The following is a 26,044-nucleotide window of genomic DNA, read 5'->3' as shown; positions in this document are numbered from 1 at the left end:
GTGTGTGTCGACAGTGGCTATGGTGGGACAACCCTCTGGATCCCAGGAAGAGTGCACTTGTATTGGTGGTGGCTACAATAAGCCGGGCAGGCCAGTCTCCAGGCCCACAGATGGTACATGCAGATAGATGCCAGCTGTGGCAGTATCAGCAGGGTGAGTAGGCTTAACCTCTGATCCCCAGGACGAGTATTCAGGTGATGTGATGTTGGATTGGGCTGGGCAATCCCCTGTACTCCAGACTTGTCTGCTCTGGCATGGGATATGGGTGGGGCAAAGCTGGGTTGCTTGGCTTGTCCGCAGGCTCCCTGATGGTATGTGCAGGCACCAGTGATGGTAGGCAGGGGCAGGGTGATCCCTAAGTCACCAGCAGAATGCTCAGGTCGTAGGGGCAGCATTGGTCACACTGTTGCCCTGCCACTGGAGAACCCAGGGCCATGTTAGTGGACGCAAGTGTAGGCCAGCAGCTAGGGAACCCTCATGCATGAGCCTTAGCAGTGGTACCCCCATCTCAGCCCTGTGTGCAATAGCCCACACTTAGCTCATTCTTGCCTCCACCCTGGGAGCAGCAGCTGATGTATCTCTTGGCCCCAGTCCTAGCACCTGCTGGACCCCAGGACAGTGCATAGTTGGTTGAGGGCAACTGTAAGATGGTGCCTTGCTGTAGTTCCTTAGGTCTTAAAACACGTATGGGTTACAGCACAAGCATCCTCCCTCTGGCTATGCTGTGCACAGTCTTCTCGTAGCTCCCTGTGTTCATTTCAGAGCCTGCAGGGATCCAGGGGCTCTCCCATGGCTAGGATTGTGGAAGTCCATGTGGGAACCTTGATAGCTGAGCGTCTCTAACCTGTCCTTTTCCTGCATTAGGGAGCCCCTCTTGGCTCCTATCTGATCCTGGCCAAGCAGGCTGCCTTGCTTCCCTTTCCTTCTTTGTTTTAGGTATTGCTTGTTAGTTTTCTGTTGAATTCCAGTGTTTTCTCTTGGATAATCTATTCACGTTGTGGTTATCTACTATTTTGGTTCTTAGTGGAGGAGGCAAGTACAAAATTCCTCTAGTCAGCCATCTTGAAACCCCTCTCTAAATCCTGTTGAAATCATAATGGGCACTGTTTGTCAAATGTTTACTATGTGGTAGACGGTATACTGTCTACCATAACTGATGCCTGCACATACCATCAGGGGGCCTGAGGACAGTATTAGTATATGCATTGCATATGTAAGCTAATCCTTTCCCTAGCCCTATGAATCATGGGTACCATCTTCACTTTATAGATGAGGTATATGAGGTTGTGTGAGGTTAAGTTTTTTGCATGAGGGAGCAGGATTTGGATTTTAAACTATTTTCACACCATATTAACTTCTAGAAAAGAATAATTAATTCAGTCTGTCAGGATGTGGGTTAGAGATAAGTTGCAGGCTTGATTACTTACTTGGTTAAATACTCCTCAAGACCATCCCCTTCACGATCTTTTTGCTGAATAAGCCACTGGATGGGTACTTATTTGACCTCCTAGGCAGTTTGAAAGTGGGAAATAGGAACTCTAGTTGGTGACCATTATTATTTCTGTCACCAGACAGGTGTACTTTAGTCTTACTTATCATTCTTTTGTAATTGCATTGGCTTAACTAATAAAAACTTAAGTCTAAACAGTGTTATTTTGGCTTCTACTCAGACTATATTCTTCTCCTGACATCACCATTTGTCTCCATCTTCTCACATGTAGCGAGCATTTTCAGCCTGTCTTAAGACTTCTCAGGCCGGGCACGGTGGCTCACACCTGTAATCCCAGCACTTTGGGAGGCCGAGGCGGGTGGATCACGAGGTCAAGAGATCGAGACCATCCTGGTCAACATGGTGAAACCCCGTCTCTATTAAAAATACAAAAAAATTAGCTGGGCATGGTGGCACGTGCCTGTAATCCCAGCTATTCAGGAGGCTGAGGCAGGAGAATTGCCTGAACCCAGGAGGCGAAGGTTGCGGTGAGCCGAGATCGTGCCATTGCACTCCAGCCTGGGTAACAACAGCGAAACTCCATCTCAAAGAAAAAAAAAAAAGGACCCATCCTTGAAATGTTGGAAAGCCTCAACACGTGGTCCTAGGCTGGCATTTAAGAAAACTTCCATTCCTCCTGTTGCAGATTTTAACCACCTCAGTAAGAGTACTTTTAATCACTAGCCATAAACCCATGATTCATTCATAATACTTTTTTTACACTGCTGCCAAATCTAATTTGTCATCAAGTTCAGACGATTGTAACTTTTAGGTACACTGCAAATCCTTGTCCATGTTCAGTATTACCACCGTCTTCGTCTGGAGGGTCATACTTTTTAATCCAACTTATGAAATAGCTTCCTAAAAAAAAAATGTTTCTATTCATCCCCATTAGTCCCTTTGCTACATAGGAGTCAGAGGGATGATCTTTTTAAAATGTGAGTTTTACAGTCTGCCTTTGGCATCTTCGTTCTGATCTTAGCATAAATTCTGAACACCTGTATGTGGCTCACAAGGCCTTATGAGATGTTCCTTCTCCCCTTAACTTTGTCTTTTACCAGTCTCTCCACTAGGCTTTAGCTATATTACCTGTTTTTTCTTCCTTCAATATTTCAGGGTCTTTTGAACAAGTTTTTCTGTCTTATTTTTTTGTCCAGTTAACACCTACCTGACTCTTAAGCCTTGGCTTAAATATTTCTTTAGACAGGTCTTTCTTGCTCCTAATATTTCACTCTGGTGGTACCTTTTCCTCTTCCATTATTGTATTGTTGGAATTTATACTCACGTATTTGTTTTAATGTTTGCCTTCTTCCTTAAATTATAAATTCCCAGTGAGCTAAAATATTCTCTGTCTTGCTTCTTACATTGCCCCAGCTCCTAGCTTGATTCCTCATACCTGAGTATTTGTTTGATGAAGGAAGGGAAGAAAAGGAAGGAAAAGAAGGAATCAGTATGTCATTGCTACCCTTTGTAGTATTCTGTGCCGTTGTTTCTATTCCCTATCCCAAACAGATGAATTTCAGGGTATTTTCCTGGAGCTCATGCATTATATCATGTAGCTGTGTTTAATCCAGTGAATGTCACCTTGATTTTAGTTAAAAACAGCATTATGTCTTATGTAAGATGGAAATAGAGTGAAGTTAAATAGAAAGCAGATACAGAAGAATTTAAGGTGGATGTTGTACCATTCCTACCTGAGGAGCAAGGAAGTTGAAGGAAATCAATTCTTTTTATTTTCAAAGAAAGATTTAGAATTTTAAGCTTTCCTGCCTTGATAAGAAAGGAATATTTTTCTCTGTTGTTTTTTATATCAGTAAACTGAGTACCAGATATTGTTTGAAAGTGTGATTACTGGATTGCACATTTAGCTGCGTAATTTCGTATGTAAGTATATGTTGATGTAATATAAAAACAATTTAAGTTTTGAGATTGAAGGTCCTTAATCACTACGATTTTGCTTCTCAGTTTTATTCTTCCAAGATGTTTTACTGTATGTTGTGATGGTAATTATAGCTTTCAAAGTGTAATAGAGACATTAGAGGACCTGGTGGTTACAACAGTGTACTTTCTTGACTTACAGATACATTTTTAACGAAAGCATTAACACCGCAATGGCTGTAGCTACCATTTATTGAAACTTACTCCATGGTGGACATTGCTAGACCTTTTTATATGGATACTCTCAAAATCTCACCAAAAGTCTTTTTTTAATATTTTTTTTACTTTACCTTTTTATTTATTTTTATTTTTATTTTTTAGTAGAGATGGGGTTTCACCATATTGGCCAGGCTGGTCTCAAACTTTTGACCTCAGGTGATCCACACGTCTCAGCCTCCCAAAGTGCTGGGATTACAGGCGTGAGCCACCACGCCCGGCCAAAATCTCACAAAAAGGCTTTAAGGTAGCTATTAACTTTGTTTTATAGATAAGAATAATATGGAGGCTCAGAAGGGTTAAGTAGTTTGATTCAGATCATGTAGGTGACAGATCCAGCATTTGAACCCAATTTTATCTAAGTCACAACCTTGTGCTGTTTTAATTTCAGCATGCTGCCTCCAGGTGACTTTTGTCTTCTTGTTTTAGAAGTTGGATATTCCCTGTGTGGTATACTTTTCATCCCCAAAATAACTAGATAATCAGCATTTTATCTTCTTTTTTCTTTCTTTCTTTTTTTTTTTTTTCAGACGGAGTCTTAATCTGTCACCCAGTCTGGAGTGCAGTGGCGTGATCTTGACTCACTGTAACCTCCGCCTCTCAAGTGATTCTCCTGCCTCAGCCTCCCAAGTAGCTGGGACTACTGGCATGCACCACCACACCCGGCTAAGTTTTGTATTTTTAGTAGATGGGTTTCGCCATATTGGCCAGGCTGGTCTCGAACTCCTGACCTCAGGTGATGCACCCACCTTGCCCACCCAACAGTGCTGGGAATACAGGTGTGAGCCACCACATCCAGCTGCAGCATTTTATCTTCAAAGATACTTTGAAAACACTGAGTTCAATAAAGAATCAATATTTGTTGAATTATCTATGGAATAACCACCTTTAAAAATGTGTATCTTTTCCTCTGCTATGTGTTATTTGGAATATAAGGTTTATAAATAATCACTTAATTAACATGCTGTTTCTTTCCTGTCCTTAGCCAAACTTGTTTCTTTTTCTTTTTTAAATTTGAGGCTGGAGTGCAGTGGCACAATCTTGGCTCACTGTAGCCTCAACCTCTCAGTCTCAAGCAGTTCTCCGAGCTTAGCCTCCCAAGTAGCTGAGACTACAGGCACATACCACCATGCTTGGCACCACGCCCAGCTAATTTTGTATTTTTGGTAGAGATGGGATTTCACTGTGTTGCCCAGGCTGGTCCTGGGATCCAAGGGATCTACTCACCTTGGGCTCCCAAAGTGCCAGGATTATAGGTGTGAACCACCACACCTAGCCATTCCTTTGAAATTCTTAGAGCGGTTTATAAGATTCTCTATCTTAGTTTTCTAAGTTTGTCCTTTGTTGTCTATTTTTGTTTGTTTACCCTTTAATTGGTAAAGTTCTCTAGGGTTCTGTCTGTGGTCCTCTTCTCTTGATCATACTGAGACTTTCCCTGAGTGATCCTATTTTTGTTGCTTAGCCTTGTCCATTGTGTTCATATCGAGAGTTGTAAATCAGACACTTACGGGGCCTCATAGGTAACATAAATGTGTAACATGGTAAGGGATGATGGAGACACTGATGGATTAAAGACTCTATGCCATGTTCAGCACTCTGGCCAGATTGTTGCTCTTTTGTACTACAATATCCAGTGTTGGCAGATAGATATTAGACATTGAGTTTTTAATGGGAAATTTCTATATTTTTATAATAAATATGAGCAACTAGTTAAAATTTCAACCATAGTACAGACCAATACTATTTTTAGTTTGCAAGTTTACTTACTGTAACTTACTACGCTTCTCACTCCTAGATTTTTGTCTTCAGATCTGAATTTTCTGCTGAGTTTTAGGCTTACACCATTGTGTTCTATATATAGGAGTTCCGAGTCCACAAAGACCATGACCCTGAACTTCTTTTTTTTTTTTTTTTTTTTTTTTTCCCGAGACAGAGTTTCGCTCTTGTTACCCAGGCTGGAGTGCAATGGCACGATCTCGGCTCACCGCAACCTCCGCCTCCTGGGTTCAGGCAATTCTCCTGCCTCAGCCTCCTGAGTAGCTGGGATTACAGGCACGTGCCACCATGCCCAGCTAATTTTTTGTATTTTTAGTAGAGACGGAGTTTCACCATGTTGACCAGGATGGTCTTGATTTCTCGACCTTGTGATCCACCCGCCTCGGCCTCCCAAAGTGCTGGGATTACAGGCTTAAGCCACCGCACCCAGCCTTTTTTTTTTTTTTTTTTTTTTTTTTGAGACAGAGTTTCGCTCTTGTTACCCAGGCTAGAGTGCAATGGCGCAATCTCGGCTCACCGCAACCTCCGCGTCCTGGGCTCAGGCAGTTCTTCTGCCTCAGCCTCCTAAGTAGCTGGGATTACAGGCATGTGCTATCATGCCCAGCTAGTTTTTCATATTTTTAGTAGAGACGGGGTTTCACCATGTTGACCAGGATGGTCTCGATCTCTTGACCTCGTGATCCACCCGCCTCGGCCTCCCAAAGTGCTGGGATTACAGGCTTGAGCCACCGTGCCCGGCCAACCCTGAACTTCTAACTTGTATTAGGAAGTGCTTTCATTTATAGGACAGCTGTGAGTTTGAATTCTGATTTCACCACCTACTAGCTCACCAAGCAAGTTACTTTATTCCTTTAAACTTTTGTTTGGTCATTTGTGAAATGGGAGTAAAGTTTACTTCACTAAGTTCTTAATGCTAGCACAGTCACTGTGTATAGTAACCAAACAGTGCTTTCAGTTGCTGAACCTGTTAAATTGAATGGTATCACTTGTACTTACTGATGCTTAAGAGTCATCGATGACTCTTCTCTCATTTTTGTTTTCAGGTCTAATTAGTCACAAAGTTCTATTAATCTAATAAAATTTTCAGGTCTAATTAGTCATCAAGTCCTTAGAATTTACTCTGTCTCTGCTGCATGTTTCTTCCTCAAACTGTCTTTCACCTCTTTTCTGCAGCACCTTTAGAAATTAGCTTGAGAGGCCAGGTGCAGTGGCTCACGCCTGTAATACCATCACTTTGGGAAGCTGAGGCAGGCAGAATCACCTGAGGTCAGGAGTTCAAGATCAACCTGGCCTATGTGGTGAAACTCTTGTCTCCACTGAAAATACAAAAATTAGCTGAGTGTGATGACGCATGCTTGTAATCCCAGCTTCTGGGGAGGCTGAGGCAGGAGAATCGCTTGAACCCAGGAGGCAGAGGTCACAGTGAGCAAAGATTGTGCCACTGCATTCCAGCCTGGGCAACAGAGCGAGACTCCGTCTCAAAAAAGAAATTAGCTTGAGGCCGGGGTTGGTGGCTCATGCATGTAATGCCAGCACTTTGGGAGGCTGAGGTGAGAGGACCCACTTGAGCTCAAGAATTTGAAACCAGCCTGTCAGCATAGTGATATCCCATCTCTACAAAAAAAAAAAAAAAAAAAAAAATGCCAGCCAGGTGTGGTATCATTTGCCTTTGGTCCCAGCTACTTGGGAGGCTGAGGCAGGAGGTTCGCTTTAGCCCAGGAGGTCAAGGCTGCAGTGAGCTATGATTGTACCACTGCACTCTAAGGCAGGTTACAGAGTAAGACTCTTGTCTTGGGAAAAATTTTTTTTTAAAAGATAGAAAATAAATTAGCTTGAAAACCAACATCTCTTCTAGTAAGTTTTTCGGCTTACCACTTTTCTCACTCCAGGTCTGGTTTAGATACCTCTTTTTCTGTGCCCCTATTCCCCTGAGGATGTCTCTGTTACAGTACTCTTCACAACCGTTTGTAATGCCCTTTTTTCTACTCAACTTTTTGAAGGTAGAGACTACCTATCTTGAATGGCTTTTTATCTCCAGGGCTTAGAATAATGCCTGGCAAATAATAAATTATCTGACGTTTACAGAATGAATATATTGTTTTTCTGGAGAAATTGTAGATATAAAAAAGATCCAGAAACCTTATTAAAAGATCCAGAAGCCTTATTTATACTGTAAGGCCTTTTAAAATGTTTCAATTGTTTTGTTTTCCTGGTTTGAATAAGATTATAGGTGCTTTTATTTATTATAAGTCAGTAATTATTATTTATTTAGTTTTAAAGACAGAATCTTGCTCTGTTGCCTAGGTTGGAGTGCAGTGGTGCAATCATGGCATGGCTCACTATAGCGTCGAACTTTCAGGCTCAAGTGATCCTCACATCTCAGTTCCAAGGTAGCTGGGACTACAGATGTGTGGCTAATTTTTATTTTTTGTAGAGACAGGATCTCCCTTTGTTGTTCAGGTTATGTTGATGTTCATTAGAACAAAGTAAATTGTGGCCAGGTGTGGTGGGTCACGCCTGTAATCCCAGCACTTTGGGAGGCTGAGGCAGGTGGATCACGAGGTCAGGAGATTGAGACCATCCTGGTCAACATAGTGAGAACCAACCCCCCCCCCCCCAGCGCTACTAAAAATACAAAAAAATAAGCTATGCGTGGTGGTGCGTGTCTGTAGTCCTAGCTTCTTGGGAGGTTGAGGCAGGAGCATTGCTTGAACCCGAGAGGTGGAGGTTTCAGTGAGCTGAGATCATGCCACCGTGCTCCAGCCTGGCAGCAAAGCGAGACTCTGTCTCAAAAAAGAAAAGAAAAACAAACAAAAAAACCCAAAGTAAATTGTATTGTTGGTATAAATTACTAATTGTTGTTCTCTAGGGCTACAATTGTTTTTAAAAAAAGGTATTTTGTTCTGTTTTTTTGGGGGACTGCAATTCACTTAGATTCATTCTTTCCTCCTGTTTCCATACCTAGGTCTTTGGCTCTTCTTTTCTCTTGCCCTCCCAAGAGCTCTGGTTTATGGCAAGGTTGCTTGGCCTCACACTATTCACACCAGTTATTTCTTAGTTGTGGAGGCTGTCCTATGCATTGTTAGATGTTTAGTAGCATCCCTGGCCTATACCCATTGGATGCCAATAGCACCCTCCAGGCTTGATAACTAAAAATGTCTCTAGATACTGTGAAATGTCTCTTGTCAGGCATAAATCACACCTGGTTGAGAACAACTGGTGTATAGATATTCCTGTTTCTTTATCCTGAAAGCCTCCCCTTCTCTGTGAGTTATTTGTTATCAGAATATGAGCATGATTTTTCATTTTTAAAAAATAAGCATTTAAAAAAAATTAACTCGTTTCCTCTTAACTTACTCTCATTCCCCCACCTCTCCCCTTCTTCCTCTTTTCTAGAGTGAATAGCTTCCATTTCCCACTTTATTTCTGGCTTTATATCTCCATGGTGCTTCTCAAAGTGTTTTCATCAAGTCTCCTATGATTTTCACCTCCTGTGTTCTCTGGAGTGAATGGAGCTGCCAACTCGCAACCCAGTTCATCGTGTCTTAATCCTTCCTCCACTCCCACTCCTGCAGCCACCCTATACAGTCAGTCACAAAGTCCTGTCTGTGTTATCTCTGGAATGTCTCTAGAATCTACCTACATTCTTTATTCCCACACCTGTGTCCCACCAGTGGTCATCATCTCCTCTATTAGTTTCTGAATTTCAAGTCTGGGCTTGTTCTACTTTAATCTCTACCTTGTCACCTTTCTAGAACAGGGTCTCTTCCTACCTCAGACGTTCTCATTCATGATTTCTAGGGCCTTACCATTTGCCTTTTGGATGGCCTATTAGGTGATTTTTATGCAACTCTAAGTGCCTAATTCCTCTGCTAAGAAATGTTTTCTTGCTCTTAGAAGCTCTTAAAACTCTCTTTTTTTTTTTTTTTTTAACAAAGCTCTTCCTGCTAGTCCCTGCTTTTAACAGAGGACTTTTTTCCTAAATAAAAATGCTGTAGGTTCTTTTCGACAACCACTTTATGAAAAGTCAGTGTTTATTCATTTATTTACTAGCACAATATTTTTTAAACAACAATAAAATTTATAATTGGGGGAGGGATTCAGGAGGAAATGCAAGTTTACTGATTAATATTGTGTGTTTGTGACAAATTTGACTGCTAAGTTATAAAGTATCTAAATAAAATTTGTTTTCTTGCAGGTATTTATAACAGCAATGATGTAGCAGTATCATTTCCAAATGTAATATCTGGCTCGGGATCTAGTACTCCTGTCTCCAGCTCTCACTTACCTCAACAGTCTTCTGGGCATTTGCAACAAGTGGGAGCGCTCTCCCCCTCAGCAGTGTCATCTGCAGCCCCTGCTGTTGCTGCATCTCAGGTGAGGCATTACACTATGATGCGACACGTAGTAGGTGGGTTGCTTATTTTTAAACTGAGTTTCATTAGAGGAGAAACAAATAAAATAGGGTCTTCTATAGGAATTTATGAAATATCTGAATTTGTATTAATGTGTTAATGAAAATGATAGGTATTTTTACATGGTATTCATGAGAGAGGATGGATGAGTGTATGGGCACCAGCTAAATCTTTTTAATTTCTGGATTTTAAATTTTGTCTGAATTATGCAAAATATAATTTCAGGGGATCTTTTATTCTTTCTTTTAAAAAGTGGGACCCACAAAATATGAGTCAGTTTTAGACTCTTATGATTTTTGAAATTCATAATTTAAAAAATTACACAAATAATATATGAAATCTTTGTAAAGTTTTAAAAACCAGTGTAGGAGAATATAGGTTAAAGACCGAATGATTGCTTCAGGCACTACACATTTTTCCTCCTAGTGGGAGAGAACAGTATTTGTAAATATTGTAATTGGTGATGAATATATAGTTTTTCCCATTTGTGTACCCCTTTCACCTGACTTTAGATTTATAGTTTGATAGGTGACCTAGTCTATAGGATTAAAAAAAAAAATTTTTTTTTTTTGAGACAGGCTTACTCTGTTGCCCAGGCTGGAATGCAATGGCATGATCTCTGCTCACTGCACCTCCAGCTCCTGAGTTCAAGCAATTCTCCTACCTCAACTTCCCAACTAGCTGAGATTACAAGCACACACCACCACGCCTGGCTAATTTTTGTATTTTTAGTAGAAACAGGGTTTTGCTATGTTGGCCAGGCTGGTCTTCAACCCCTGACCTCGTCAGGTAATCCACCCACCTTGTCCTCCCAAAGTGTTAGGATTACAGGTGTGAGTCACCATGCCTGGCCAGGATGTTTTAAAAGAGTCAAATAAGAAAATTGTAATCTCAAGTTTTGTAAATACAACAGTGCAGGGGGAATGATGTAACCTCCCTCCCTTCCCATTACACTCTCTTTCCCAAAGACAATCATTTAAGTGATTATAAATTTAAATTATAAATTTATTTACAATTTTATTTTCATTTTTCCACAGCTCTAGTAGTCTTTTAAGGGTCAAGAAAATGGTCACAGGGACAAATGTCCAATAATGAACAACTAGTTAAAGTAGTTGTTTGTAAGTTGCTGTCAACTTAAGCTTTATGGATGTGTGCATAATTTCTATTACGTGGGTCATTAGGATGGGTATACACTTTTCTGGCAAGCACAACATTAGGTTATTTTTGATGCGTGTATGAATGGCACAGTACAAGCAGCTACTGTTAAAATTATGTATTAGAATCAACCTCAGACAATTCCACACAGAAAATCAATGGCATGATTAGTAGTATCATCTTTGAAGATGAAAGTCAACTGTTTGATGAACCTCTCAATTTGAGTTGGAGGAATCTGATTACTTTAGCAGAGTTTTTCTATAGTTCATTTTACTATAAAAATGAGGTAGCCATAACAGGGGTTTGGGGTTAGAGAGAGTGAAAGGATAAATGAAAGAATGGTTCTTAAAAATGGTTTTATCTCTTTTAATTAAGTGTAACCATATGCTGTTGATAGTTTTATATCCTTGGACAAAGTCTCACATGAACATTTTCAATGTGCATTTTTCTTTTCTGTCTGTATAAAAATCTGTTTAATTACTCTCTGGTTAGTTCCCGGCTGAATTAAGCAAAAATCCTCATTTCTTCTCATTCATCATGGTTGTGAGCCAGGGGTTTGGCATCAGGGAAGTGGTAGTAAAGAGAAATTCATAGCTAGAGGGAAAATTCCGCTTAACATGTGACTCAACTGAAGAACAAAGACATCATAGTTTTAAGTAATCCAGGATTCAGTTCAGTTAAAATCTTTACTATTTATCCCCTCTCCATGTTTCAGAAAGACGGGTCTCTTACAAATGTAATCATCCAGTTAGATTTACATGCTATGTACTGAGGTACCTGCATCTGTTTTTCTGTTCAGCGGTAAATGCTTTCTGTCTTCAAGCTGAAGCTTATTTAGCCTGGCTTATCTGGTGCTGCTGTAACAACCATCAGTCTCCAGGCAACTGAGGCACGTTGACCTCTCAGTTGAACTAAGTACTGAACTACTTCAGTTTAGCTGCCTGAGACACAATAGTAATGGTGTTGAATGTGAAAAATGTGAAAATTTTTAGGCAGTGTGCAAAGGAAAGGATACAGAAATATTTAAGTGGAATTGATAGGACTCTTAAAATTGGTGATGCACTTAGCAAGTGAATCCTTTTTTTCAAAATGACAAAGTGTATTTCTGTTTAACTCTTATATAGACCCTGTTTGTTTTCAAATCATACATTAATTGTGTTAGATAGTCACATCCTTATGTTTTATTTAGGGTTGCTCTAAGTAGTTGATTTGAAAGCAATACAGTAAGATAAATAGGCGAATAAAAATTTCCAATATTTAAAATGTAATTCTAGGCTGGGCAGGTGGCTTATGCCTGTAATCCCAGCACTTTGGGAGGATGAGGCAAGTGGATCAGCTGAGGTCAGGAGTTCAAGACCAGCCTGGCTAACATGGTGAAACCCTGTCTCTACTAAAAAATTGAAAAATTAGCCGGGCATGGTGGCGCACTGTAGTTCCAGCTACTTGGGAGGCAGCTACTTGGGAGGCTGAGGCAGGAGAATTGATTGAATGAGGGAGGCAGAGGTTGCAGTGAGCCAGGATCATGCCACTGCACTCCAGCCTGGGCAATAGAGCAAGACTCTGTCTCAAAAAAAAGTGTAATTCTAGAAGTCTTACCAAAATTATTAAGCAAACCATCACAATTGCAAGCCAAAACTTTAATACTATTGATAGATAATGGAAATATTAAACTTGAATAATGTTTTGTTCTCCCATGCCCTTAACAAAAGTAGTAGGTTTTAGTGATTGGATTGGTGCCAGCAGGATAAAATCCCGAGGTCATTTTTGCTTTTTGTGATACACATTTTAAGTAAACAGACCTCTACTTTGACTTACTCACTGTCTTAAGAATTGTTCTCTGGAAAGTGGTGGAGGAGATAAGATTGGGAAGGGCTAGCAGAAGTTAAAAACTTAGAATAACTTGACTTTTGCTTTTAATTGGGGGGAAAAAGAGACACTTGTAAAATTGTGGGGGGCGGTGGGGAAGTCTGATAGCACAAGTTTGAGGATTAAAAAACTATTAGATAAACCTATTTTTATCTTTTTTTTTTTTTTTTTTTTGGAGACAGAGTCTTGCTCTGTCACCTAGGCTGGAGTGCAGTGGTGTGATCTCGGCTCACTGCAACCTCCACCTCCTGGGTTCAAGCAGTTCCCCTGCCTCAGCCTCCCGAGTAGCTGGATTATAGGTGGCCACCACCATACGTGGCTAATTTTTGTATTTTTGGTAGAGATAGGGTTTCACCATGTTGGTCAGGCTGGTCTCCTGACCTCAGGTGATCTGCCCGCCTTTGGCTTCTCAAAGTGCTGGTTACAGGTGTGAGCCACCATGCCTGACCTCTATTTGATATTCTTAAGTGTTATATTCTTTTTTTTTTTTTCCCTTCAATAGACTTGTTTTTAGAGAAATCATTCTTTCACAAATAATTGATAGGAAGCCTACTTTACTACATACCAGTATATCAGTAATAGACTAGTTTCTTAACATTGTGGGAAGAGCAAACTCCTGTCCATGTGACTGTTAATGATGTGTTCTGTCCTTGTTGGATCAGGAGTCCAGGCATAAATTAGTTTCTGTAGGAGTGTCATTAATTTTTCATTTCACCTTTAAAATCCTACTCTTTTCTTGTTCTACAGTCAGTGCAGTTCTGTCTTTGGGAAAATGCAGATGTTTTTGTTTGAAGGATGATTTCTTTAGCAGAAGAACTTAAGACTTAATGCAATGAAACATAATTGCATTCTGTTACATCCTACTTGCTGAGTTTTGCTTTCAGATATAATCTTCAGGTGATAATCATGGTTTCTTGTCCTATTCCATGTTACTGTTGCACAAAATGATATAGACTGAAAGATCATTTAAAGTAAAATAAACTTCCAAGGTTTATTTATGTGATATTTAGTAAATGCAGTTATTTCGTGGTGGTGTTTTTTTTGTTTATTTGTTTAGTTTTGTTTTTCCCTGGAATCTCACTCAGATGTCTAGGCTAGAGTACAATGGCACTGTCTCGGCTCACTGTAAAGCCTTGCCCTCACCAGGTTCAAGTGATTCTCCTGCCTCAGCCTCCTGAGTACCTGGGACTACAGGCGTGCACCATTATGCCTGACAAATTTTTATATTTTTGGTAGAGACTGAGTTTTGCCATGTTGGCCAGGCTGGTCTCAAACTCCTGACCTTAGCTGATCTGCCTGCCTAGGCCTCCCAAAGTTCTGGGATTGCAGGCGTGAGCCATCATGCCTGGCCATATTTTAGTATTTTAAAAATACTATTTAGTGACTAGAGTTTTACAGATTTCTGTGACACTTTCACCTTAATATTTTGTTTTCCAATATTATTATGTACGTGTGTGTTTATGTTAGGGAAGTTGTGTTAGACGTAGTCTCCAATTTCTTTTCAGATGTCTTAATAAGGACATTAATTCTACTTGAGAAAATGGTTTAGTTTCTCAGGCAGATTCAACTGACTTTGGGGGGGATATTTGTGTTTATATTTAATTAGTCAGAATGTAAGTTTCATCTGATGTAAATAATATCATAATGGCTTATAATTTTAAGGAAATTACCTTTCTGAGCAGAATCAGTTTTTATAACCTTGGTAACATCTCTTGTTATCAGATGATGAAAAGCCTCAGTTACAGTGACCGTCACATATCTGTAAGTTTGGAAGTAAGACAGCGTGATTCCTTAGCCTGCTCTCTTATTACTAATTGTTACTGTAAAAATGAATTTCCCAATTATGTACTTCTTATGCTAAGAGGTAACTCCTTGGAAAACCATTTGTGTGATATTACACAAAAGAGTAGAAATTTGAGTCAGCAAAGTTCTGGGTTCCAGGAGTTTTACTATTCACTAGTATAACCTTGGGCAGGTCTTTTAATTTTTGTGATGCTTTAAGTACCTGTTCTACTTGCAATACAGTTACTTTATGAAGTTCAAATGCAGACCATAAAGTACTTTAGAATTACTGGTTATTAATTTCAGCCTGATGACCAGTGAGAAAAGAAATCATACAGGAAAACTTCCTTTATTGGAACTAGTATGGATAATTTTTGTTAAAACGCATGTAACTTCATGCTAACATAAATAAATAAATTTTAGCCATTATAGGTTCATCTGTGAATTAAGGTCTTTTCTAGGTCCAAACATATTTCAATAGCTGCCTTTGTCCTAGAGACTTAATTTTTTTCCCAGAAAGGTAAGAGGTGTATTGATAACATATTAACCAATTAAGAAACTTACTTAGATATGGTTGGTTAATCTATACAGTCTTGTTGTCCGATCATGAGTGTTCAGTGATGGTTTAACTACACTTCAGTTCCCCCCTACTACTTTATGAAAACTCAATTGTGGGGCATTTTGGCATTAACCTAAACAATGGTTTTGAATACGTTAAGCTCCTAACAATTAGGGAGCAGTTTGGAGCATTGCATAATGTGGAATGATGCAATTGAACCCGACAGCTTCAACAGTCAGCCTACTCATGGGACCTGGAAGTTGTTCACACTTGGTTTCATCTCTCATCACATGCTGATTATTGAAGCCTTACTGGTGGTAGCTGACACAGAAATAGGTCTGCTATCAGAATATGTTCTTAGTAAATATGAAGTTTGAATTGACCTGGAGAATATGTGTAACTTTCCAGTGTTCCCTAATCCATGTCTAGTGTTCATTTATGTTTTTCCTGAAAACTTTTCTAATCAAATATATTGTGTTCCCAAATTCAAAAAATATTATAAATTGGATCTAGAAACATTAAATTCCTTAGATTCTATGTGTGACATTGCTGTTATTATCACATACATAGTTTAAAACTTCACTGCATAATGAGGCATTTATACTATCTAATTTTTCTTGGGGAAATAGGTTTTATTCTTAGAAATACAGCCACAGTTCAGAATATAATTGATAAGTTGTATTTTCTAATCTTGAAGTTAATGGAAAAATGGAAACCACAATAGCTTGTAAAAATAATTTTTAAAGTAACAAGCTAAAATATGAGTGCTTACCTTGTGTCAAGCATTTTTTAAACCTTTTGCATATATTAACTCAATTCTTACAGTATTTCTATGAGGTAGATACTGTTGTTATCCTCATTTTGCAGATGGAAATTGGGGACAAAGATATTTGATAATTTGCCCAAAGTGAGATAGCTTGGCTTATGGTATATATGGTGATAATAAAATGTTTTTCCCCTGAAAATATATATGAGTTAGGAACTTTAAAAAGTAAATGCTCAATTTAGTGAGCCTGACAATATTTTTGGAAGATTACATTTTTAAGTCATGTGTCAGGGCTGAAAAGCTTGAAGCAGCAGCTACTTTAGGGCTTTTTTGAATCATTTGACTTTAATGTTTATTGACAGGTTAATGGAGCATTTAAAAAAATGCTTGCTATATATAACCTGTTCTTGTGTGATTGAAGTATGAAATTTCAGATCTATCTCTAGATACTAATACAGTGCTTTCCAAAGATGAAATGTTTTCATAGGTATTAGTCTTTCAAACCTAATTTTTCTTCTATATTATCCTGCCCTTATTAACATTAGGTAGGAAGTAAATCTCCCAAAACAGTGCCCACTTTTGAGTCTTACATTCAGATAATTGAGGAGATGTTAGCCTTTTCCCCCGTGCAACTGACTCCTTTAGAATGAGGCAAGTTCTAGGATTTTGACAGTTACTACTTTATAAGCAAACTCTTTAAAAGCATCTCTGTGGGCCGGGCGCGGTGTCTCAAGCCTGTAATCCCAGCACTTTGGGAGGCCGAGGCGGGTGGATCACAAAGTCAAGAGATTGAGACCATCCTGGTCAACATGGTGAAACCCCGTCTCTACTAAAAATACAAAAAATTAGCTGGGCATGGTGGCGTGTGCCTGTAATCCCAGCTACTCAGGAGGCTGAGGCAGGAGACTTGCCTGAACCCAGGAGGCGGAGGTTGCGGTGAGCCGAGATCGAGCCATTGCACTTCAGCCTAGGTAACAAGAGCGAAACTCCATCTCTAAAAAAAAAAAAAAAAAAAAAAAAAAGGCATCTCTGTGGTCATAGGCAGACATTTGAAATATAAGAGGTGAACTCTTAAAAACAGGAGAAATTTCAAGCTGAAATAGATTTTTATCTTGTTAATATTTTAATATGGTATGCCAGTCTACTTAGGAAATACTAAGTTTCTTTTATTTATTTTGAGTTTGAATACTGCCTTGGTGGAGACTTGCAGATGTTTGATATATTAAGTTATTATAAATTTGCTAAGGATATTCTTAAACTCAGACAGTGAAACATATATTGTTTAAAAGTGACTTAGATATACTTCAGTAATTACTCGGATTATTCTTCATCTACTGGCCTTTCGGTCCACCTTATAAAATAGTTATACTTCTCTTAATGAAGTTTTGCCGGAAGTGGTGGCTCACGCCTGTAACCCAAGCATTTTGGAAGCCAAGGCGGGCGGATCACCTGAGGTTGGCAGTTCAAGAGCAGCCTGACCAACATGGTGAAACCCCGTCTTTAAAAAAAAAGAAAAAAAAAAAGTTTTTACTGGAGTGTTACAGTAAATGTTAGATAACATCTTGAGTAGAAGTGATTTTTTTTTTTTCTTGAGACGGAGTTTTGCTCTTGTTACCCAGGCTGGAGTGCAGTGGCGCAATCTCGGCTCACCACAACCTCCGCCTCCTGGGTTCAGGCAATTCTCCTGCCTCAGCCTCCCGAATAGCTGGGATTACAGGCACGCGCCACCATGCCCAGCTAATGTTTTGTATTTTTAGTAGAGACGGGGTTTCACCATGTTGACCAGGATGGTCTCGATCTCTTGACCTCGTGATCCACCCGCCTCGGCCTCCCAAAGTGCTGGGATTACAGGCTTGAGCCACCGCGCCCGGCAAGTAGAAGTGATTTTTATCAGTTATTGGTCTTGGGAAAAGGGAAGGATTCCTCTTTAAGATACTATATGAAGGATATATACGTCCATATATATATATAAACGTATGTATTCTTAATTATATATATATTAATTTTATATATAAAATTAATATATAGAATTATATATAATTCTATATATTAATATATAAAATATATAATTCTATATATTAATATATAGAATTATATATTTTATATATTTATATATTGTATAATGTTATATATATTTATTAATGATTATATTATATATATTACATATACAGTACAGAGAGTTAAATATATCATGGATGTCCTTCACTCAGCCTCCCCTAGTATTAACTTATATTCTTACAGTACCAGCAGATCCAAGGAGAATATCTATTCACAATAGCCACTCTTCTTACCTGGGCAGGTTGAGATTGAAATATCATAAAACAGGCACTGCTTTTTCAAAAAGAATTTCTAGTTTTTAAACCAGATTTTCTGAAATAGTCTTCTGGTACATTAGTAATTTGCTTTCAATGCACTTTACAGAATCCGTGTCCATAGTATGTTGTAGAGAAGTGTGTGTATGTTAATGTTTTCTTTATTTCTTATTCCTGATTTTTTTTAATACAAAAGCTTTCATGCCCTTTATGCTTCAAAACCCTTACTTCTTTGGGTTAACATGGACTTCCTTCCTTTCCCCTGAATCTTAATGCTTTCACTTACTAATGGCAGCAAAGGTTTTTGAGTCAGTGACATGCCAGACACTATGTTTGTGCTCTCTTCAGTAAGCTTTCTTTTCCCAGCTCTTCCACTTCCCCATCTTCAGTACTGATAAGTTGTGGGATCTTTCCACAAACATGTGGGGACTTCTTGACTTGGATGTACCAAGTCTTTCCAAAAGACTCATCGAGGACCCCAGTATTAACTGTTTCAAACATCATTTCAGAAATGTAGGCTAAGCATTGACAGTCATTTTTTTAGCCTTTGGTATCTCATCTTAATAATCTTAAAATGATATTTGTGATTTGAGTTTCCCAGTGGAAATCAATATGGAATGTAGTAGATTTTTTTTTTTAGACAGATTCTTGTCCTGTTGGGCAGGCTGGAGTGCAATGGCACAATCTCGGCTCACTGCAACTTCTGCCTCCCACGTTGAAGCGATTCTTCTGCCTCAGCCTCCTGAATAGCTGGGATTACAGGCTTGTGTCACTACGCCCAGCTAATTTTTTGTATTTTTAGTAGGGATGGTGTTTCACCATGTTGGTCAGGCTTGACTTGAACTCCTGACCTCGTGAGCCACTGTGCCCAGCTGGAATGTAGATTTTTATACACCAAAATACTATCTGGTAAAGTTAGTAACTTTTTATTTCTTTTTGGTAAGTCCCTTGTTTAAATAAATGTCTGTAGTAGAAAAAACTACCAGATTATTTTCAGCTATCCAGTTTGGGAAATGGGTCATTTCCGATAATATCTTCATTTATTGTATTAACTTTTGCCGGCCATCTTTTAGAAACAGCGACTTTCTGTAATCCCAGCACTTTGGGAGGCCGAGGCAGGTGGATTGCTTGAAGTCAGGAGCTCAAAACCAGCCTGGCCAACATGGTGAAACCCCGTCTCTTGAAAAAAAAAAAAAATAACGACTTTCTGGCTGGGTGCGGTGGCTCACGCCTATAATACCAGCACTTTGGGAGGCCGAGGCAGATGAATCACGAGGTCGAGAGATTGAGACCATCCTGGTCAACATGGTGAAACCCTGTCTCTACTAAAAATACAAAAATTAGCTGGGCATGGGTGGCGCGTGCCTATAGTCCCAGCTACTCAGAAGGCTGAGGCAGGAAGAGGTTGCGATGAGCCGAGATCGTGCCATTGCACTCTAGCCTGGGTAACGAGAGTGAAACTCAGTCTTAAAAAAAAAAAAAAAAAAAAAAACGACTTTCCTTCTTTGGCATATGCTAAAGATACTTTATCTTTTTTCTGATGTGTTGTGCCATACTCCTATTTTGATCTTTAGTATATTTAGTGGGCTAATAGATGATAGGGAAACTAAGGTAATTCGGAGACTAGATCAAGAAAATGCTGTCCCTCTGAAGTTTGAAGCTAGTAAGGATAAATATTAATATAAAGCCCTTGGCAGAAGGAACCTTTCCTAAAAATGAGTAGATTTCTAGTTCTAGTACGAGTTGGATCTTCAGATTCTTATGTAAGGCAACTGATGAGACTGATAATTGGAAGTAAAAAGGTATTCCAGCTTATAACATTGATATGTAACATAGATGACTGCATGAACAAGAGTCAAAAGCCTGAGAGTGTTTCCTTGCTTTGGAAGTGCTAAGGCATCTTGAGGTACCCTTGTAAAGTTACTAATACACTAAAATGAGAATGCTATCCTAAAGGTCTTCTTTAAACCATCCCACCCACATTCTTTACTGTGCTTTCTCTCTTGGTCATATTTTTCTCTCCCCTGTCTTATGGTCAGCTGTTAATTTTGGCTGTTAACAAACTGTCTCAAGATAGGACTTTTTCTTCCTCCTTCTAGTTAATTTTTCTACTTCTAATCTGTTAAATGTGTAGTGGATCTTTTTTTTTTTTTCCTTTTTCTTTTTGAGACGGAGTTTCGCTCGTTACCCAGGCTGGAATGCAGTGGTGTGATCTCGGCTCACCGCAATCTCCGCCTCCCAACCCAGGCAATTCTCCTGCCTCAGCCTCCTGAGTACCTGGAATTACAGGCACGTGCCACCATGCCCAGCTAATTTTTTGTATTTTTAGTAGAGACAGGGTTTCACCATGTTGACCAGGATAGTCTCGATCTCTTGACTTCGCGATCCAGCCGCCTTGGCCTCCCAAAGTGCTGGGATTACAGGCTTGAGCCACCGCGCCCAGCCCATGGATCTTTTTTTAGAATTGTATCTATAGTAAGAGTAAATTGGCTCTGCAAAAGCTTTTTTTTTTTTGAGACGGAGTTTCGCTCTTGTTACCCAGGCTGGAGTGGAGTGCAATGGCATGATCTCGGCTCACCGCAACCTCCGCCTTCTGGGTTCAGGCGATTCTCCTGCCTCAGCCTCCTGAGTAGCTGGGATTACAGGCACGCGCCACCATGCCCAGCTAATTTTTTGTATTTTTTTTTTTTTTAGTAGAGACGGGGTTTCACCATGTTGACTAGGATGGTCTCGATCTCTTGACTTCGTGATCCACCCGCCTCGGCCTTCCAAAGTGCTGGGATTACAGGCTTGAGCCACCACGCCCGGCCCCCCTTTTTTTTTTTTTTTTTTTAATTGGAGACGGAGTTTCGCTCTTGTTACCCAGGCTGGAGTGCAATGGCGCGATCTCTGCTCACCGCAACCTCCGCCTCCTGGCTTCAGGCAATTCTCATGCCTCAGCCTCCTGAGTAGCTGGGATTACAGGCGTGAGCCACCATGCCCAGCTAATTCTTTGTATTTTTAGTAGAGACAGGGTTTCACCATGTTGACCAGGATGGTCTCGATCTCTTGACCTCGTGATCCACCCGCCTTGGCCTCCCAAAGTGCTGGGATTACAGGCGTGAGCCACCGCGCCCTGCAAAAGCTATTTTAAAGTATTAGGATCTGAGGCTTTAACACATGGGATTGGTAACATCTGTTTTTTCTGTTGAATTGTTTGTATTTTTCTTATTCTATATTGTTTTATGAATAGCTAAGATTCCCAAAGAATTGACTTCTGGATAGATAAAAAATCTTAATTGTATCTCTGTTTATGAACTGTGTGTTTTATGTGCCCTCTACTATTAAATATATGGTAAGTGAACAGCACGATCTTCACGTTGAAGTTATAATATACCTTTTCCAAAGGGACAATTGATTGTTAAACAGGACTTTAGAGTACCAACTTACTTGGTCTGCATATTTTTAATAAGAGGAAGAACAAAACCCAGAAATTGACAGATTTAATTTACACATTAAAGTGTGAACTATAAAATTCGCGCTTTGAGACAATGGAAAGCAAGGATAGAATTCTGCATCCTGGAGACTCTTTCTGTGAACTGCAAATGCACATTTCATGCTTTGTAAGTGGGCTGAAGGCCAAGATGCAATATCACAATGTACATCTGTCCAGAAATACAGCTTACTCTGTATTATTTTGATTATAACTGTGTTGTTTTAATCTCTGTGTGCAGTTATACATGTCCAAATGTCCTGTATCTTTTGTTCTTTTACTCAGCTTCTTTATGATAGAAGTGCTTTAGTTCTTTGACGATATTTTAAAGAGTTTTGATCTAAAATAACTATGCGATGATTTTAGTTTAAAAGCTTCAGTTTGATTTCATTCATGAAAAAGAAGAACAAGTCTACTTTAACATTGTGGTTAAGTTTGAAAATTATTTCAAGCCAGTGAGAGTCTTCTGTGAGTAACAGTATTTTGTATACAAGAAATTTGCCTCCAAAATATCTCATTTTAAGGTCATAATATTCTTGGAAAGTGGAAGGGAGTGTGCACATCAAAGAAAGCATTTTTATTTCAGTGGATTACGCAATACTTTGGCCAGCCTCCTTAGCTTCATCTGTTCAAGGGTTCATTTTTGCTTGTTTGGCACAGGTCCCAGTAGAGGCCTTCAGAATTGTGGTTAGCAACATGAATGAATTACAAACTTTAGAGGAGCTCTTCAGTTAGTAGAGTTGGCTTGCTGCCAAAAAGACGGTGCCTTATATGGGGTCAGGGCAAAGCTGTGCTTCGTTGAGTCCTGCATTGTATAGAAAACATACTTGGGATGCCTGTTTGCTTTCTTTTAAAATAAAAACAAAACAAAACAAAAAAAGCAGCAGGCTTCCAAGTCTATCAAAATAGGAAGTAACAAAATAGTGTGCAGGTTTTACTAATGACAGAGTTAAGCAATGGAAATACCTCTGTGTAGTTAACATACTAGAAAAAAGTTGGACTTTTTGGTCTCCTTAGCCAGCTTGTGATATGAGAGATTGAAGCATTTTGATAGACATCTGTTATCTACCTGCTTTTATGTTATGGATGGTTTAATAAGATTAATTATTTGCATGTCCACAGGACTACTGTGCCACTGGATTTAGGTATCAGCTAGATACTTTGAAAATTAAAAAAAGGAATAGTTAACTTTGAATGTGCTGATCCTTCTTTTTTAAAAACTTGTGGTTATGGCCAGGCATTGTGGCTCATGCCTGTAATCCCAGCCCTTTGGGAGGCCAAGGTGGGCAGATCACCTGAGGCCAGGAGTTCGAGACCATCCTGGCCAGCTTGGTGAAACCCTTTTGTATTTTTTGTAAAAATACAAAAAAATTAGCTGGGCCTGGTGGTGGGCACCTGTAATCCCAGATGCTTGGGAGGCTGAGGCAGGAGAATCACTTGAACCCGAGGGGCAGAGGTTGCAGTGAGCCGAGACTGCACCATTGCACTCCAGCCTGGGCAAGAGTGAAACTCCATCTCAAAAATAGTAGTAATAATTTGTAGTTATGTAACTTTTTAAAAAATGGACATGTTGGAATGATAAAACAAGTAACAGTGAAATTTGCTTTTCAGAAGGTCACAAATTTTGCTTATATTCTTAGGCTGGAGAATATAATTACTAGATCTATTAGGAGGGAAAACTTTAATAAATTTTTAAATATAATTCATTTATCATTGTAATATTTTCCATTTAGGCAAATACCCTATCTGGATCTTCTCTCAGTCAGGCACCGTCTCATATGTATGGCAATAGATTAAATCCAAATTCATCAATGGCAGCTCTTATAGCTCAGTCTGAAAACAATCAAACAGGTAAGTTTTCAAGAATTACTAAACTTGGCCGGGCGTGGTGGCTCACGCCTGTAATCCAATCACTTTGGCGGCCAAGGCGGGCAAATCACCTGAGGGTCGGGAGTTCAAGTCCAGCCTGACCAACATGGTGAAACCCAGTCTTAAAAAATAAAATAAAATAAAATAAATAAAATTACTGAACTCTAAAACTCTACTCTGACCTACTCTTAATTTTTTACTCTTTTGGTTCATTTTATTTGAAAGCATGTAGGGATGTGGTTAATAGAGGATTGTACTTAAAACAAGATTCACAGTTGGAAAATGTTAACTGTTTCAGGTGATGGATATGTTAACTAGCTTCACTTTTGAATTCCACATTACATTCATATATCATAACATCAATTTGTACTCCAGATTTATATAATTACATATTGTCTATTTACAATAAAAAAAAGAATCACAGTTGGAAGTAAATAGTATGCTTTGCTGCAAAATAGCGATGTGCTTTTTTTTTTTAACTGTCTGAAATAGAAATGTTCAGCAGAGCCATCAGCAGGCAGGAATGCAGCAGTGTCTCCTGTGACTTTTGTGATTGATGTGTTCAGTTCTCAGTTCTGTGCAATGAAAGTAACATAACACTGGGCTTTTCTGTGAATAGCCTAAACCTTTATTTGCATAATTCATGAAATTGTATCACACAAACTTGGTTAAAAAAATCCTGTTAGAGAATTTCTGCAGTGTTTAGTAATCCTGTGAATGTTCACCAGTTGACGTTTTGTTGCATTTGTCTCTTGTACTGTCTTAATGAGCCACTTGGATTTGCTTTGTTTCATTCCATCCTTAAGGATTGGTTGACATGTCCAAGTAGTCATGCCTGTTTGGGGGAAGGGAATGGATTTAGCAGTTCACCAAGAATGAATCCGTCTGTCTTTTCCCTTTAGGGGTCAAAGGTTACCTAACTCAGAATAAGGGAAGGACAACCTTGAAAGAGGCCAGAAAGGGTGATTTTTATAAGGAATTAACTGCTGGGGAAGTAGAAGTTACTATTCCAGCAGAGATGTTTGATATTATCTAAGGAATATTTTGAAAAGTTAATTTTTTTTTCTTTTAAATTTGGTATTCTGGATTCCTACTTGCTTTTGTTAATTTGGAAATTTAGTGTTTACATCATTTTATTCTTGGAGTAAGGGTCTATCTAATACCACAATGTTAGTCTTGGTGTGCAGGTCTGTGTTAATGTGTTTTATGACTTGTCTTGGGATGCAAAGTGTTAAAAAATACAAAGCATACGGATCTGCTGTGATAAGCATACAGATTAGCTGTCCACAGCTGTGATTCATTACTTTAACCGTAGAAATTAAAAGTGGCTGAGGGGAGGGTACAGCAAATGCAAACCACGCTTCTGTGCTGTAAAATAGAAAGCAATGAAAGAACAGAACATAATCCATGGCCTTCTACACCCACAAAAACGTGTAGGGACAACGCCTTACATGCCACAGTTCAGCAATTCTAAACTAGCAACATGCTAGATCTTCCGCTTTCATAGGAACTGCAAAGATAGTGGTAAAGGTTTAATGTATGTTTTAGGAAAAATCAGGGCCAGAGTTTAAAACCTCTTATCTAGTGAGAGTCACTTTATCAGCTCTGAAATATTTACACTACAGATCAAGATCTTGGAGACAATAGCCGCAACCTAGTTGGCAGAGGAAGCTCACCCAGAGGAAGTCTCTCACCACGGTAAGCGCTATTTACACTGCAAAGTATAGGCAAAGGAAATGTTTGAGATTTGGAAACTTACATCAGTAGAGTGTACATTTGTGAGGCTATAAAAGCATTCTACAGATAAGAAGTATGTGTAGACAGTCAAGAAAAATGATTCTGAATTAATTTCAGTATTAATTTAAACACCATTAGATTTCTAATCAGTTCGAACTCTCTTATATTTGCTACTTGTATACTGATTTGAGTAATTCTTTTTGATTCTTTAAAATAGTCTTAAGATCTCTTAAAGTTGTAGACCCAAGACTCTCAACTTTGGGTTCCAGTTTTAGCTCTGCTATAGGGACAGCACTTAATTCCTTAGTCTCTAATTCCTAATTCAGTAAAGTCCTGTGGTAGATCAGTAAAAGGCCTACTAGTTCTTAAATTGTTGTAATACATTTGTGATAACTGATTCAAAGTTTTTTGAAATTATTTTATGACAGTATTCAGGTACCATTTATTAAAATAATTTATTAATATACTTGGGGTTACTGAACTGCATATTCCTTCCATTTTAAATGGGGAGAATGTGGTATGAGATACTGTGTCTGTTTGTAGGGGAGAATGGAACTTTGGTGATGGCTATCTCTATTTTATTTCACTTCTGTGCCTTCTCTTTGTTTTCTCTATGTTCTTTAATTTAGGAACCCTCCCTCAAGCATGGTGTTAGAGTGGGTAAGAATGGAGAATAAGAGAAAAGCCAGTTC

General features: G+C 39.1%; 1 protein-coding gene across 20 annotated transcripts in view; it reads left to right on the top strand.

The window, feature by feature from the left end:
• The window catches only part of LOC101050982 (MLLT10 histone lysine methyltransferase DOT1L cofactor), a 242,437-nt gene that overhangs the window by 197,950 nt on the left and 18,443 nt on the right, over positions 1-26,044 (top strand). For all 20 annotated transcript variants that reach the window (XM_074404946.1, XM_074404935.1, XM_074404945.1 and 17 more), the window contains 3 exons: positions 9,618-9,796; positions 23,480-23,597; positions 25,241-25,313. In XM_074404946.1, coding sequence (XP_074261047.1) covers positions 9,618-9,796; positions 23,480-23,597; positions 25,241-25,313 — 370 coding nt within the window. The remainder of the gene's footprint in view (positions 1-9,617; positions 9,797-23,479; positions 23,598-25,240; positions 25,314-26,044) is intronic.

Source organism: Saimiri boliviensis, chromosome 8, assembly GCF_048565385.1.
Source record: "Saimiri boliviensis isolate mSaiBol1 chromosome 8, mSaiBol1.pri, whole genome shotgun sequence".
NCBI classification, from domain to species: domain Eukaryota; kingdom Metazoa; phylum Chordata; class Mammalia; order Primates; family Cebidae; genus Saimiri; species Saimiri boliviensis.
The sequence above is the reverse complement of the archived record's forward strand: the minus strand, read 5'-3'. Positions and strand labels throughout refer to the sequence as shown.